This window comes from Poecilia mexicana, unplaced genomic scaffold (assembly GCF_051168715.1).
Source record: "Poecilia mexicana isolate PSO_F unplaced genomic scaffold, ASM5116871v1 scaffold_2, whole genome shotgun sequence".
NCBI classification, from domain to species: Eukaryota; Metazoa; Chordata; class Actinopteri; order Cyprinodontiformes; family Poeciliidae; genus Poecilia; species Poecilia mexicana.
Window position 1 is genome coordinate 56696324 of NW_028263371.1, and position 14193 is coordinate 56710516.

The 14193-nt window shown below is 43.7% G+C and overlaps 1 protein-coding gene across 6 annotated transcripts in view; it reads right to left on the minus strand.

Moving 5' to 3' along the window:
* Positions 1-14193, minus strand: part of tns1b (tensin 1b) — a 127786-nt gene that overhangs the window by 105204 nt on the left and 8389 nt on the right. Inside the window, exon 1 of one of the 6 annotated variants that reach the window (XM_088003314.1) lies at positions 6917-7076. The exons of the other annotated variants lie outside the window; for them this stretch is intronic. Coding sequence (XP_087859440.1) covers positions 6917-6931 — 15 coding nt within the window. The 5' untranslated portion in view covers positions 6932-7076. Of the gene's footprint in view, positions 1-6916; positions 7077-14193 lie in introns of those variants that run through there. 6 annotated transcript variants of the gene reach the window in all.

Consider the following 14193-nt stretch of genomic DNA (forward strand, 5'->3'; position numbering starts at 1 on the left):
TTTGCGGAGTCATAATTTGCAAAAGTTGAATCTCATATACATCTTTAATTAGAAATATAAATAAAAATAAAACTTCTTAAATTTACTTTATGACTAGTTATAATTTAGTTGTTAATACCTGGAATATGTTTCAGAAACTCAGTAATTAATTGTAGATATTTATAATTAAGGACAACTTAATGATAAATCTGGTATAATTTATTTAATATCAATTCAACTTAAAATACTTTATTGATTCCCAAAGGGAAATTCAGTGCTGTTTTAACTCATTAATTCAAAAATCTTCAAAGAGTTATTGTGGCTGTTTGTAGCAGTCTGTGTTACAGCAAATTTGTAAAAGCCTCTGACTAATTACTAAAGACTAGTCAGAATGTAATTAGAGATCTGAAATATGCATGTTGTCTAGTCAAAATATAAGATAGATATTAATAAACTAATATGTCTGTTCATAAAACAGTTTCCAATTTCTGGAATAAAAGCTGATTTTATATTAAAATGGCTTGCCATACAACACTGATGTACGGTAAAATAAAATAAAATGAAAACAGATTCTGATAACTGGAACCAACCAGCCGACCCCTAACCTGTTCCTGCACAGCATGTGGTGACAGTAGAGAGGAAAAACTCCCCATTAACAGGAAGACCCCTCCAGCAAAACCAGAACCAGAACCAGAACCAGCAGCCAGTCAACTGGAGGTTTGAGGAAACAGAAGAACTCAACCAGGAGAACTTCCTCAAGTCGTGGCTCCATTGACTTTTTGCGAAGTACCACATCAGAAAAGCTTGACAGAAACAGAAAAGTTCAGAATAAATTTCTCAATTTTGCAAAAAGTTTTACACTCATTTTTTTTGTCTTTTCTTAAACAATAGAGTTAAAGTGAAGATGGAAACATGTCGTAATGACTCAACGCTGCCATCCACTGGTGGCTCTGCGCCTTACCAGAGGCACCAAACCTCGAGCTACAAGCGAGTTATCATCCTCTACTTCCTGTTTATTCCAGCCATGCGCAGCGTCAACATGATGACATCACGCTTTACGAAGCCGGTTTGATTCTCTGAACCAGTTTATGGAAACACAGATCATTTGCATTTTTACGACATTTTAAAAGTTTGGTCAAAATTCGTGTCACAATTGGATGAAACCATAAATACTGTTACTGTAAAAAGCTAACGGTAGAAACAGCTCCTTTAGTGGCTTCATCTAGGAGAGAAACAGCTAAACGGGTTTAGAGAGAGTTAGAAAGCAGAAGCAGGACTCCAATTCTAATGGAAAGTTGGGTGGAAGAAAAATAACCAAGAGAGATAAATGAACAAAGTCGTATACCAGAACATTTCAGATTTCTTTCTGCGTCTTTCTGCTGATGATCCTCATGGAGAATCTTTATTTCCCAGCAGGCCTTGGTACCAGCTTTAGTTACCACGGTGACAAACAGAATCTGGAGGCCATCATGAAGAGGAAGATGATGAAGACGAGCTCAGCAGGACCTCAGCCTGTTCCCAGCCGTGGCTGCAGCGCCCTCTGGTGGCCACGAGGCAAAATGAGCCCAGAGAGCAGCAGAAACAGGAAGCAGTGATGACAGAGGGGGGTGAGGGGGGGATGGAAGGGGGTTGTTGACACAGAGAGGAAGAACCTCCCCACCCCACCCCCCCAGGGACACACCCTGCCCCGCTCTGTCTCCCCTCTGCTGAAACAATGCCCCCCTCAGCTCACATGTGCTGAAACGTTTTCTCTGTCCTCTGAAGGAGCTTCAGCCAACCAGCTCAGAGCTCAACGCCGCCCCCTGCAGGCCGCCTGCAGCCACAGCATGAAGGGAAGCCAACCAGAGCAGAAACCAGAGCAGGAAACTACAAACAGGAGAAAAGTGAAATATTCTTTATGAAGTGGATGTAAATAATATACAAGTTTCCCTTTCTGAAATCAGGGACAAAGACTGAACTGTTTCAAGCCGTAATTTATTGTAATGTTGATTATTATGACCCGCAAATATATCAAATCAATAGAAAGGATGTTTTAAAGAGAAATATTTGGTTTCTGTGAATTCTGTTCACTTTTATGTAATGTTTGGTTGGGGCTCCTTTTGCATGAATTCCTGCATCATCGTCTTCATCGTTGGTCTGGTGTCTCATCTTCCTCTGTACAATACTCCATAGCAATTTCACTAATACATTAATCTGCTAATCTGTTAGCGCTTTAGCCAATTTAACTTCACCTACATTTTTCCACATAAATTCTAAAGAACTAATTTATTTGGCTGTTTTGTAAAATTTCAGATAAATAAATATCAACATTCGATATTTATTGACTTAATTCTTCAAATATTCATGCTCTTATTTTGAAGGTGATATGGACAGTGGTTCCGTTTCCTCTCCTCGTGTTTTCACTTTTTTTCTCAATAACTATTTCATACAAGAAAAAAACAAAAGACAGACAGTAGAGAGCCAGATATAGACATAAACACAGTACCTAACGGAGTTATGGAGCATGTTTATGTCCAAATTAAATCGCTGCTCAAGGGCAGGCATGATAGTGATGGTAGTGATTTAGCGTTAGCTTCTGCTTCCGCTAAGTAGCCTAGCTAAGTGAAATAAATCTAGAGCTGGAAACTAGAGATCAGGCTGAACTTTGACCTTAACCTTCACGTAGAGTCGGCCCTCTATCAGCTGAAGAAGAACATTTCCAGGATCTGCTGTTGTCATAGCAACCTTCCAGACCTCTCAGCTCTTCTGGTTCTGGTTCTGCTCTGCATCAGAACCAGAACCAGAATCAAACCTGAAGAAGCAGCATTCAGCTTCTATGCACCACAAATCTGGAACAAACTTCCAGAAAATTGAAAAACAACCGAAACACTGAGTTCCTGACAGCTGCAGAAACAGAACCGCTTGGATGTGATATTTAGTAGACGATAATAAGCTGAATTTTTAAGATGCTGAAGTTCAAAATGAGCAAAATTCTCACAATATTCAGCAAGAACAAGACAGGAAGTTAACCCTGCATCATAATTCCTAATACTCCAGGCAGATTTCCAGTAAAGTCTGCATACATGTCTGCGTGCGTGTGTGTGTGTGTGTGTGTGTGTGTGCGTGTGTGTCTGTGCGTGTGTGTATGTGTGCGTGTGCGTGCGTGTGTGTATGTGTGTGTGTGTGTGTGTGTGTGTGCGTGTGTGCGTGTGTGTGAGTGTGTGTATGAGTGTGTGTTAGCACAGCGTCAGGGTGGAAAGACGTTAGCGATGACCTCAGAGAAGCAACTGTTGCTCCAGAGAGAAGCTCGACGTTTTCTAGCTGCTTTTAGAAAACAGAACTCTGAACAAACTGAAGGTAAAAATGAAATCATTTCCGTCCTTCAGCCTCTCAGTGCTGCACCGCTGTACCTGGCTGCTGCTGCTCCGCAGCCTCCAAAACGGAAAGATGCAGAGGAAGAACAATTTCGCCCAACTGAAGACAATGTGGAGACACCAGTGAAATCCTCCCATCCCGTCCTGGACCCGTCCTGGACCCGTCCTGGACCCGTCCGGCTCCGCTCGTCTCACCGGGGACAAAAACAGGACACTTTCCATCCAATTAAAGGAAAATTGCGTCTTTTGTCCTGCAGCATCCCTCTGTAGTCCGTCTCTGGATGCAGCGACATTAAGGACAGAAACGGGCGGGGCGGGTTGGGTCGGGCAGAGCCGCCTGATATGGAGCCAGGCACTTAGAGTGATGGGAAAAGGCTGGGGGGCAGTGGGGCGTCTGCACTGCGAGGGGAAATGAAGGAGCCTTTCTACCAGAGCGTTTTAATCTGGAACCGGACCAACTCGCCTGATGGAACCAGAACAAATGATACAGAACTGCCTTCTGACCGAACCCACAACCAACCGGATCAACGTTCTGAGAAAATATTTGATATGTTTAATTTTAAAACATTTTTTACATACAAGATTCCAGAGCTGGAACTAAAGATGCACCGATCCAGTTTTTTCACTTCCGATACCGATACTGATATCTGAGTATCGATTGATACAGAAAAACAACCAAACTGATTTAAAACGTTTACTTTTTTTTTTCAAATACAGACATAAAAGTACTAAGTTAATTTGGTAACATTACAGAACAACTAAATCTAGTTTTCTAAGTTTGGCCAAACATGTAAAAACAAATATAATTTATTCAGTCAGTGAAATCAGGAGAATAACAGCCACTGTAAAATAAAGAAAGAAACAAAATTTAACTGCACAAACATATCTTCTTTCAAATGGTTCAGAAAGTTTAATTAAAGTAAAATAAATAATAAGGCATAGAACTAGACTGAATAGATCTTCATAGATATCCAAATTATTGTCAATATCAGGACCAATACAGATATTAATATCAGATCGGTTAATTTCTAGCTAGAACCTTTGTATGAACACGTTTCGGGTATGGCAATAAATCTGATGCACAGCTGCATCCACTAACATCTGCTAACACCCACCAACATCCGTTAATAGCCGCCAACATCCACTAACACCTGCTAACATCCACTAACACCTGCTAACATCCGCTAACACCCGCCAACATCCGTTAATAGCCGCCAACATCCACTAACACCTGCTAACATCCACTAACACCTGCTAACATCCGCTAACACCCGCCAACATCCGTTAATAGCCGCCAACATCCACTAACACCTGCTAACATCCGCTAACACCCGCCAACATCCGTTAATAGCCGCCAACATCCACTAACACCTGCTAACATCCGCTAACACCCGCCAACATCCGTTAATAGCCGCCAACATCCACTAACACCTGCTAACATCCGCTAACACCCGCCAACATCCGTTAATAGCCACCAACATCCACTAACACCTGCCAACATCCGTTAATAGCCGCCAACATCCACTAACACCTGCTAACATCCGTTAACACCTGCCAACATCCGTTAACACCCGCCAACATCCGTTAACAGCCACCAACATCCGCTAACAGCAGCCGCTTCTCTCAGCCAACCAAGGGTTAATTTCTGCTTCAAACTGATCTGATTGGTCACTGGAAAAGACTATCATAGTTCTAAAAGCCTCTCAGCGAAGCAATGCTAGCCTAAAATAGCATTTCAATGCTAAACATGTAGCAGCTAACACTAATGTCAGCGTCCACTGAAAGCAGACATTTTGGTTTTCAGCTTGTTTGGCTGTTTTTTCTCTCAGCTGCTGATTTTTCTACAGACTCTAGAGTCCAAGTTCAACCAGTGACAGACACCTGAGGATTCACGGCTGGACCGGGTTTCAGAAGCAGAACAAAACCTTCCCACTGTGAAACACTTTTCTCTGAGGTCAGAACCAGAACATCTGGATCAACCGAAGGCAGCTTGATGCACTGGATTTTATTTATGAGCTCAATATAAATGCACACCACACTTTTCAGATTTCTCTGAAAAGTTTGTCACATTAAAATCTCAACAAAACAAACATTTGCAGCTGGAAAGCAACAAAAGAAGGAAAAAAATCACAGAGAGGCAAATACTTCAGCCGGGGCAGAAGAGCAGCGTTATTAGATGATCAGAAAAATGATGACAGTTTAATATCTTCAATGGATTTTTACTCAAATAAAAGCAGCCGTCCAGTTATTGGTAAAAGGCGACTCAAGTAAAAATTACATCACCAGACGGACCAAAATATAAAGTTATGTGAAAAACTTTGATATCTTAAGGACAAATATGAAAAATAATTAGTCTAAATAATTACAAAATAACAACATTAGGCAAAATAAACAATTTTCCCAAATTATTTTGTTTCCATAAAAAGTTATGAAGTTTTAAACTGCAGGTGAATCTTTGGTTAAAAGAAGTTTGTCATTTAGTGAAGCTACACACATAGGGAAGTTTATCAATACTTCATAATAAAATGAAAACTAAAAATGAGTTACTGCAGTAAATGTAACCAGTTACTGCTCAGCTCCTGAACTGAAACAATCCTGGCAAACAGACAAAGAACCAAACTGTTGTCTTCCTGTTCTCTGCAGGATAAACAATGGGTCGGTTTCGGCCGGGTCACACCGGGCCGGCTGAGCGCTCAGCCCGGTTAGACCAGAGGTCACCGGGTCACGGGTCATTGTTCCCCTCAGAACAGGAAGTGACCAGTCACGCTGTCAGAACGTGAGTCTGCCGGTGGTGACATCATCGGGTTAACGGGAACCGACTCAATCAGACGATCCGGTCAGAAAACATCCATAAAAACGGCCATCAGAACCAGAACACCAGAACCGTCCGTCTGAGAACTCGACTGAAGTCCAGCTGTTTTCTCAATATTCACTCATTTCAAACTTCAAACTAAACATTTAGCCTCAAACTAAATGTTTAGTTTGAGACTGAAATACTAAATATTCTCTGTTCAGTTAGCATATTTAGTTATGCTAGTATGCTAACTAACTAAACTGAATATTTGCTAACCAAATATTTACCTTCAAACTAAATCTCCAGTTTGAAGCTAAAACTAGAAATTTATTTAGTTTGAGGTAAATTTTACCCTCCAACTAAATATTTGTCCAAAAGATAGATATCTGGCTTAATAACTAAAAACCATATCAACTAAATATTTACCCTCAAGCTAAGTAACTAGCTAATTATTTAGCCTCCATCTAAATATCTAGTTTGCTAACTAAATATTTAGCTCTGAATATTTCGTTTGGACCTGTGACAATTACAAATTAATGAATAACAGTGAAAATTTGACTTTGAAACATAAACTTTTGCATTTCTTTCCCTCTTAAGACAAACTAAATAACCAAAATTATTGTTATTTTTTTACTTTTTCCTGTTTTCTTGGAGGCTCTTGATTAAATGCAAAGAAAAGCGATTCCAGAAATCTTTTGCGCTTGTTGCTAAAAGAAGTTTCAAAACAATCAAAAGCGTCAGATCTGACGCTGTGTTGTCGGGTTTGACCCCTGACCCCTGACAGACTCACCAGCCAGAGGGACATCGCTGAGTTGGGTCTGAAGAACCAGGAGCCGTTATTCCCTCCACAGATCCAGAGCCGATGGACTGGGAGCGTTGGGACGCACTGGCCAGCACCAGCCCAGCAGTCTGGCTCCTATCCACCAGCTTCCTGAGCTGCATTGTTCCAGCGGCGCAGAAGGAAACACGTGAGCGCCGTGGAAAGCTGCAGTCAAGAGATCACTGCATGGAAAGTGGGAGCAACCAGAGTCGATTGTTTTCTCTGATCTGCTCCAAACGGATAAAATCTGATGAACCCGGAGAAGTCCAACAGGATGGTCCAATCAGACGACAGCAGGTCCAAACCTGCTGTTAACTGCTAGAATTAGCACTTTATCAAGTTCAGAGGACTCCAAAGCATTTACACCACATCCAGTCATTATCCTCATGGTTTGCTAACAGGAAAAAAAAACAGAAATTAGCAGCTCTTGTTGTGTTTGATCAGTTTTTTGAAGTCCAGACTGGAAGCAACCTGATGCAGATTCAAATGTTTCCAACAACATTTTTTCTTTGTCCATTAGACAACAAACTTTATACCGTCTTCAAACTTCTATTTTTATTATTATTAAGAAAATAAAATAAGCCACCTGCCTCATGGCTGCAGACAAACAAAGAAACACTCTGCACAGGGAGGTTAAAGGTCAAGGACGTCCCTCTGAAACCGGGGTTAATGGAAGCCATGTTGGATCCATGGGACATGAACATGGCCGCAGTCTCAACACGACTTTCAGACGCAGAGGAGGCGTTTTCTTCTCTGGCTGACAAAATAGTGGCCATCTTTCTGTTCTGCACACACAGAAACTGGATATTTACCATCTGACATATTTACCATCATATTTACCATCTGACATATTTACCATCATATTTACCATCTGACATATTTACCATCTTATTTACCATCTGACATATTTACCACGATATTTACCATCATATTTACCATCTGACATATTTACCATCATATTTACCATCTGACATATTTACCATCATATTTACCATACAATCTGATCACCAACATAAGAACCAGAGGGGGAACGCAGGCGGACATGAGGCGGTTTGTGTTCATGCAGGTGAAATGGATCCTGAACAACCTGAAACCTGAAGTGAAACCTCCAGGATTCAATCCTCAGAAAGCCTCCAGAAACAGGGGCTTTCTGTGAGCCCAGAGCACTGACTGCCCCCTGCTGGTCCCTTCAGACACTGCAGGCTGTGGCTCAGTTACAAGCAGCGGTGGAAGCAGCTGCTGTTCTTACATAAATAACTGATACCTGATAAGCAGACTAAATTCGTCATGAAGTACGTGAATAAAGATCAGATCTAACGCTGCACACACTCCGGTTCTCACATGTTCTGACCAATTTAACTCATGATCCGACACAGACATGGAGAAAAAAACCAAACCAAACCAAACAGGTGAATCCAGGAGCTTTAAGAGAGAAATGATTAATATGGCTAGAAATACGTTAAGAGACGACAATAATTAAATTCCTTGATCATTTTTTCCTGTATATTTTTGTACAGTTTTGTTTTTTTAATGCTCTGACTGCGACTGTGTATTAATGATTAATCGATTGCTAAATTAGCCGATTATTTCCATAATCACTTCATCACAATTAATCAGATTAATAGTTTCAGCTCAACACCAGAGTTTTATCTCTGTCTCTACAGCCCTCAGTTAGCAGGGTAAAGGTTAAAGGTCATGACCCTGAACCAGTATGGCTGGTCTGAATGGTTGAAACAAGATGGCCGCCGGTCTGAGGTCTGTGAGTGGAGATGCTGAGGAAACCGCCTCAGACGTCTCCTCAGCATCCACCGTAACCATGACGATGGCTCATTGTCGCATGTAATTATTATCAGTAGCAGGAGTTTGAAAAGTTTATTAAGAAGAAAGAAGCAGAGGTCAGGTCCTGATTAGAAGCTTCTCTTCAGTAAAACATCTTTTTCTCATAATTTTAAAATCGTTGTTCTGGTAATTTGCGTCTTTATTCAGCCAATATTATGATTACATTTCAGCATCTGTGACCAATTAATCACAATTGATCAAAAAAAATAATCACTTTTCGTTCAAAAACTTTTTGCTGCCAGATTGTTGAACAGACAGATGAGCTCCTGCACATCTGTCAACATCTGGCACCAAGAGGGAATCAGGTCCACTGAAACCGTTTCCAAGGTAACACAACATCTGCTTTTCTCTTCCAGCCCAGTGACTCTGTGTTCATGTGACAGAAGGTCAGAATGAGGCGTCTGCAAACCAAAAAGAGCTCAGGGTCAAGAAAATCCACTTTACAGTCACTTTGAGACGCCGATGGACCGGCCTGGACGAGGACAGTCCTGTCTCTGTGTCTGTCTCTGTCTTGTTGGACAGGGACAACAAGACAGAGACTTGCTGTCCCCGTCTTGGGACAGGGACTTGTTGACAGGGACTTGTTGAGACAACAAGTCCCTGTCTTGGCCTGACGTTTGCTTGGCCTGATGTGGGATTCCTCCTTCCTGATGAAAGAGCCGCAGCGGTTCGGTTTCTGACTGCAGGAGGCAGGAAAAGACGGAGAGGAGTCCCAGACTGACCGGACCGGACTGGAAGCAAAAGCTGCTGCTGGACGATCTGAGGCCAAATAAAGGCAGAACAAAACGCTGTGCTGCAGCTGCTGCAGCTGCTGCTGCTTCATCCTGACTCTTCAGGTTTTGTTTCAGGAAATATTTTACCTCCAGCAGGATTTTCCTCCTGAAATTTGGAAATTTCTTTTTGAATTGATTAATGGTCACAGTAATCAACGGAATAACTGTTTTAAAATAATCATTAGCTGCAGCTCTACATTCATGATCAGTTACCATGACGATCTGTCCTCTTAAGCGCAGCTGTTCCCGGCATACGACAGACCAAACAAATAAACCTCGTATTAGCTATGCACTTCATTGAATTATGGTTTAATTTAACTCAAAGTTTAAAAAATCCTGATAAAAAGTTATAAATATCCTCTTCATGTCCTAATTAAAGTATCTGGAGTGGCTGTGCGTTCCCAGCTCCGTTGGCTCCACAGAAACACCGACGTGCCAAACTCTAATCTCACGGTCTAATTTTAATCTGCACTTGTGTTTCAGGCATGGCAGCACCGCGGATTAGCAGCAGTAAAATAAAAACACACCAAATGACAGAGACAAAGAACGCAGCGGGAAAGAGGAAGAACAGGAGAAAAGGAAGAAAGGAAGGAGAGAAAGAGGAGAAAGGAAGGAGAAATCAGGTGAATGTAGATAAGCTGCTCCTGATAACGGCTCTGTTAAAGTAACGCGTTCTGTTCGTTCCAACACCTTATCTAAATATACGACTGTTTGCTCCATCGTTTCTGTCAGACTGTGAGGTCAGAGATAAAACCTGATGGTCTGTTCAGTAAACCAAAGCTTCTCCAGCATTAAATACCTTTTATTATCCAAATTAAACAATAAAATATTTTAAAATATATCATTAAGACACAGAAAGACTGAGGCAGAGCTGCACTTGGTTATGAAACAAAGACTGAATCATTCTGTCTAGTTTCCAGATGATATTTTCACAATAAAACGACGTTCTGCCACCGCCGAGACGAGAGCAGCACAGTGAGTTCTCACACTGATGGGAAACGGCGCTGGAAAATACTTTCTGTCATTACATCGTTTGGAAAAGCCGCCAGTCACAGAGCAGCAGCTGCACAGGACGACGAGGAGCTGAGCAGGTTGAGTTGGAACAGATGGAAACGAATCCATCCAAAAATCTACTGGAAACATGACAGGCAAACGATCGTTACTGAGAATCATCCTAATATAACTCTAGAAATGAATACAGCAAACCAAGGCTGTAAAATAATCACACAAAAATGATTAAAAGGGGCGTGCTGTGGTGGCGCCGGGGTTCAGCACAACCCACATATGGAGGCCCTAGTCCTCCACACAGCTGTCGCAGGTTCGATTCGCAGGTTCAACCTTTGCTGCTTGTCTTCCTCCATGTCTCATTACCCACTTTCCTGTCAACTAACCATCAAATAAAGGCCACTAGAGCCAAAAAAAAAAACGATTAAAAGAAAAATTTAATAATAAAAAAGAGGAAAAGAAGAAAAACATGAAGCAAAAGGGAGAAAGTGGACAAAAAAAGCTAAAAAAAATTTCAAAAAAACAAGAGAAAAGGAAAATAGGAAATAAAACAAATGGGAAAGAAGAACAACAGTGGAAAAAATATAAAAAGCCAAAATGGTAACAAATCTTTTGAGTTTCTTTTCATCTGACATCAAACAAAAGAGAAACGTGATTCACTTTAAGCACAAAAACAAAAACATTTCCATCTGTTTTCTCACCAATTATCAGGAAAAGTCCTGAGAAAATGTGAAGCTGAACTCCAGGATTTTAACTCCTGCAGAGCAGCAGCCTGAACTGGACAGAAGGGTGATTATCTGGACCAAGAGAAGAGAAGTGATGGAGACCAGAACCAGAACCAGAACCCTGTGAAATATCTGAATATTTCACTGAACAAATGAAGCTGCATGAGGATAAAAACAGAGAAAGTTCATAATGACGCTGAGAGACAGAGACCCTGAAGGGAGGAGGCTGTGATGTCAACATGATGAACTTATGAGTGTTTGAGCAAAATTAAATCATCCAACTAATGAAAAACAGATGCAACAAATTCCAGACATGTGACTTTAACCCAGCAAGAATCAGTCGGTTTCAGCTGAACGTGGCAGAGCGGCGCCTGGCGAGTTAAACACACGAGCTGCACAGACTGGTGGGGTCCAGGAGGCTGATGTCACGACAGACAGACAGACTGATGGACAGACAGACGGACGGACGGACAGACTGATGGACAGACGGACGGACGGACAGACTGATGGACGGACAGACTGATGGACGGACAGATTGATGGACGGACGGACTGATGGACAGACAGACTGATGGACGGACAGACTGATGGACAGACAGACGGACGGACGGACAGACTGATGGACAGACGGACGGACGGACGGACAGACTGATGGACGGACAGATTGATGGACGGACGGACTGATGGACAGACAGACTGATGGACGGACAGATTGATGGACGGATGGACTGATGGACAGACAGACGGACGGACGGACAGATTGATGGACGGACAGATTGATGGACGGACGGACTGATGGACAGACAGACTGATGGACGGACAGATTGATGGACGGACGGACTGATGGACAGACAGACTGATGGACGGACAGACTGATGGACGGACAGACGGACGGACGGACAGACTGATGGACGGACAGATTGATGGACGGACGGACTGATGGACAGACAGACTGATGGACAGACGGACTGATGGACAGACAGACGGACGGACGGACAGACTGATGGACGGACAGATTGATGGACGGACGGACTGATGGACAGACAGACTGATGGACGGACGGACTGATGGACAGACGGACTGACGGACAGACGGACTGATGGACAGACGGACGGACGGACGGACAGACTGATGGACAGACGGACGGACGGACGGACAGACTGATGGACAGACAGACTGATGGACAGACGGACGGACTGATGGACAGACGGACGGACAGACTGATGGACAGACGGACGGACGGACGGACAGACTGATGGACAGACGGACGGCAGACTGATGGACAGACGGACTGATGGACAGACAGACTGATGGACAGACAGACTGATGGACAGACGGACGGACGGACGGAAAGACTGATGGACAGACGGACCGGCGGACGGACAGACTGATGGACAGACAGACTGATGGACAGACGGACGGACGGACGGACAGACTGATGGACAGACAGACTGATGGACAGACGGACGGACGGACGGAAAGACTGATGGACGGACAGACTGATGGACGGACGGACGGACGGACAGACTGATGGACAGACGGACGGACAGACTGATGGACAGACGGACGGAAAGACTGATGGACAGACGGACGGACGGACAGACTGATGGACGGACGGACGGACAGACTGATGGACAGACGGACGGACGGACAGACTGATGGACAGACGGACGGACGGACAGACTGATGGACGGACGGACGGACGGACGGACAGACTGATGGACAGACGGACGGACGGACAGACTGATGGACAGACGGACGGACGGACGGACGGACGGACGGACAGACTGATGGACAGACGGACGGACGGACGGACGGACTGATGGACAGACGGACGGACAGACTGATGGACAGACGGATGGACGGACGGACAGACTGATGGACAGACGGACGGAAAGACTGATGGACAGACGGACGGACGGACGGACAGACTGATGGACAGACGGATGGACGGACGGACAGACTGATGGACAGACGGACGGACAGACTGATGGACAGACGGACGGACAGACGGAAAGACGGACGGACGGACGAACAGACTGATGGACAGACGGATGGACGGACGGACAGACTGATGGACAGACGGACGGACAGACTGATGGACAGACGGACGGACGAACGGACAGACTGATGGACAGACGGACAGACAGACTGATGGACAGATGGACAGACAGACTGACGGACAGACGGACGGACGGACAGACAGACTGATGGACAGACTGATGGACAGACTGATGGACAGACAGACAGCCTGGTGGGGGGGTTAGGGAGCTACTGACTCAGCTACCGTCACAGAGACTCATTTATGTAGACTTTATTGTCAAGCTCATTTCCTGGGAAATCAATAGTTTCTGTGGAGCATTAAAAGGTTGGTACATAATATAATTTTTTATTATTATTATTATTATGTTGGCCTCAGAGAGTCTATTACCTTCCTTAGCAGTTATGTGTCCATCCAATTGTTATATGAACTTTTAAAATGCTGGGAAAATGGAAATACGAATGAGGCATGTTTCCATCTGCTAGCTGAAGCAAATCAACCAGATGTTGATGCAGGGGTGGGCAACTCCAGGCCTGGAGGGCCTCCTGCAGCTTTTAGATGCATCTCTACTTCAACACACCTGAGTCAAATAATGAGGTGGTTAGCAGGACTCTGGAGAACCTGACTGCACTGAGGATGATTCAGCTGTTGGATTCAGCGTGTTGGACCAGGGAGACATTAAGAGCTGCAGGTCACCGGCCCTCCAGGATCAGGATTGCCCAACCCTGTGTTGATGCTACACCAGCAAGAAACAGGAAGTAGAGGTAGCAAATGTCTTGGGGTGGGAAACTTATTCAGCGAATGAGTTTTCATCTCCTGCTTTAGAGCTTTAGCTCTTTATTGGAAAAGCCAAAAATCACCTCAG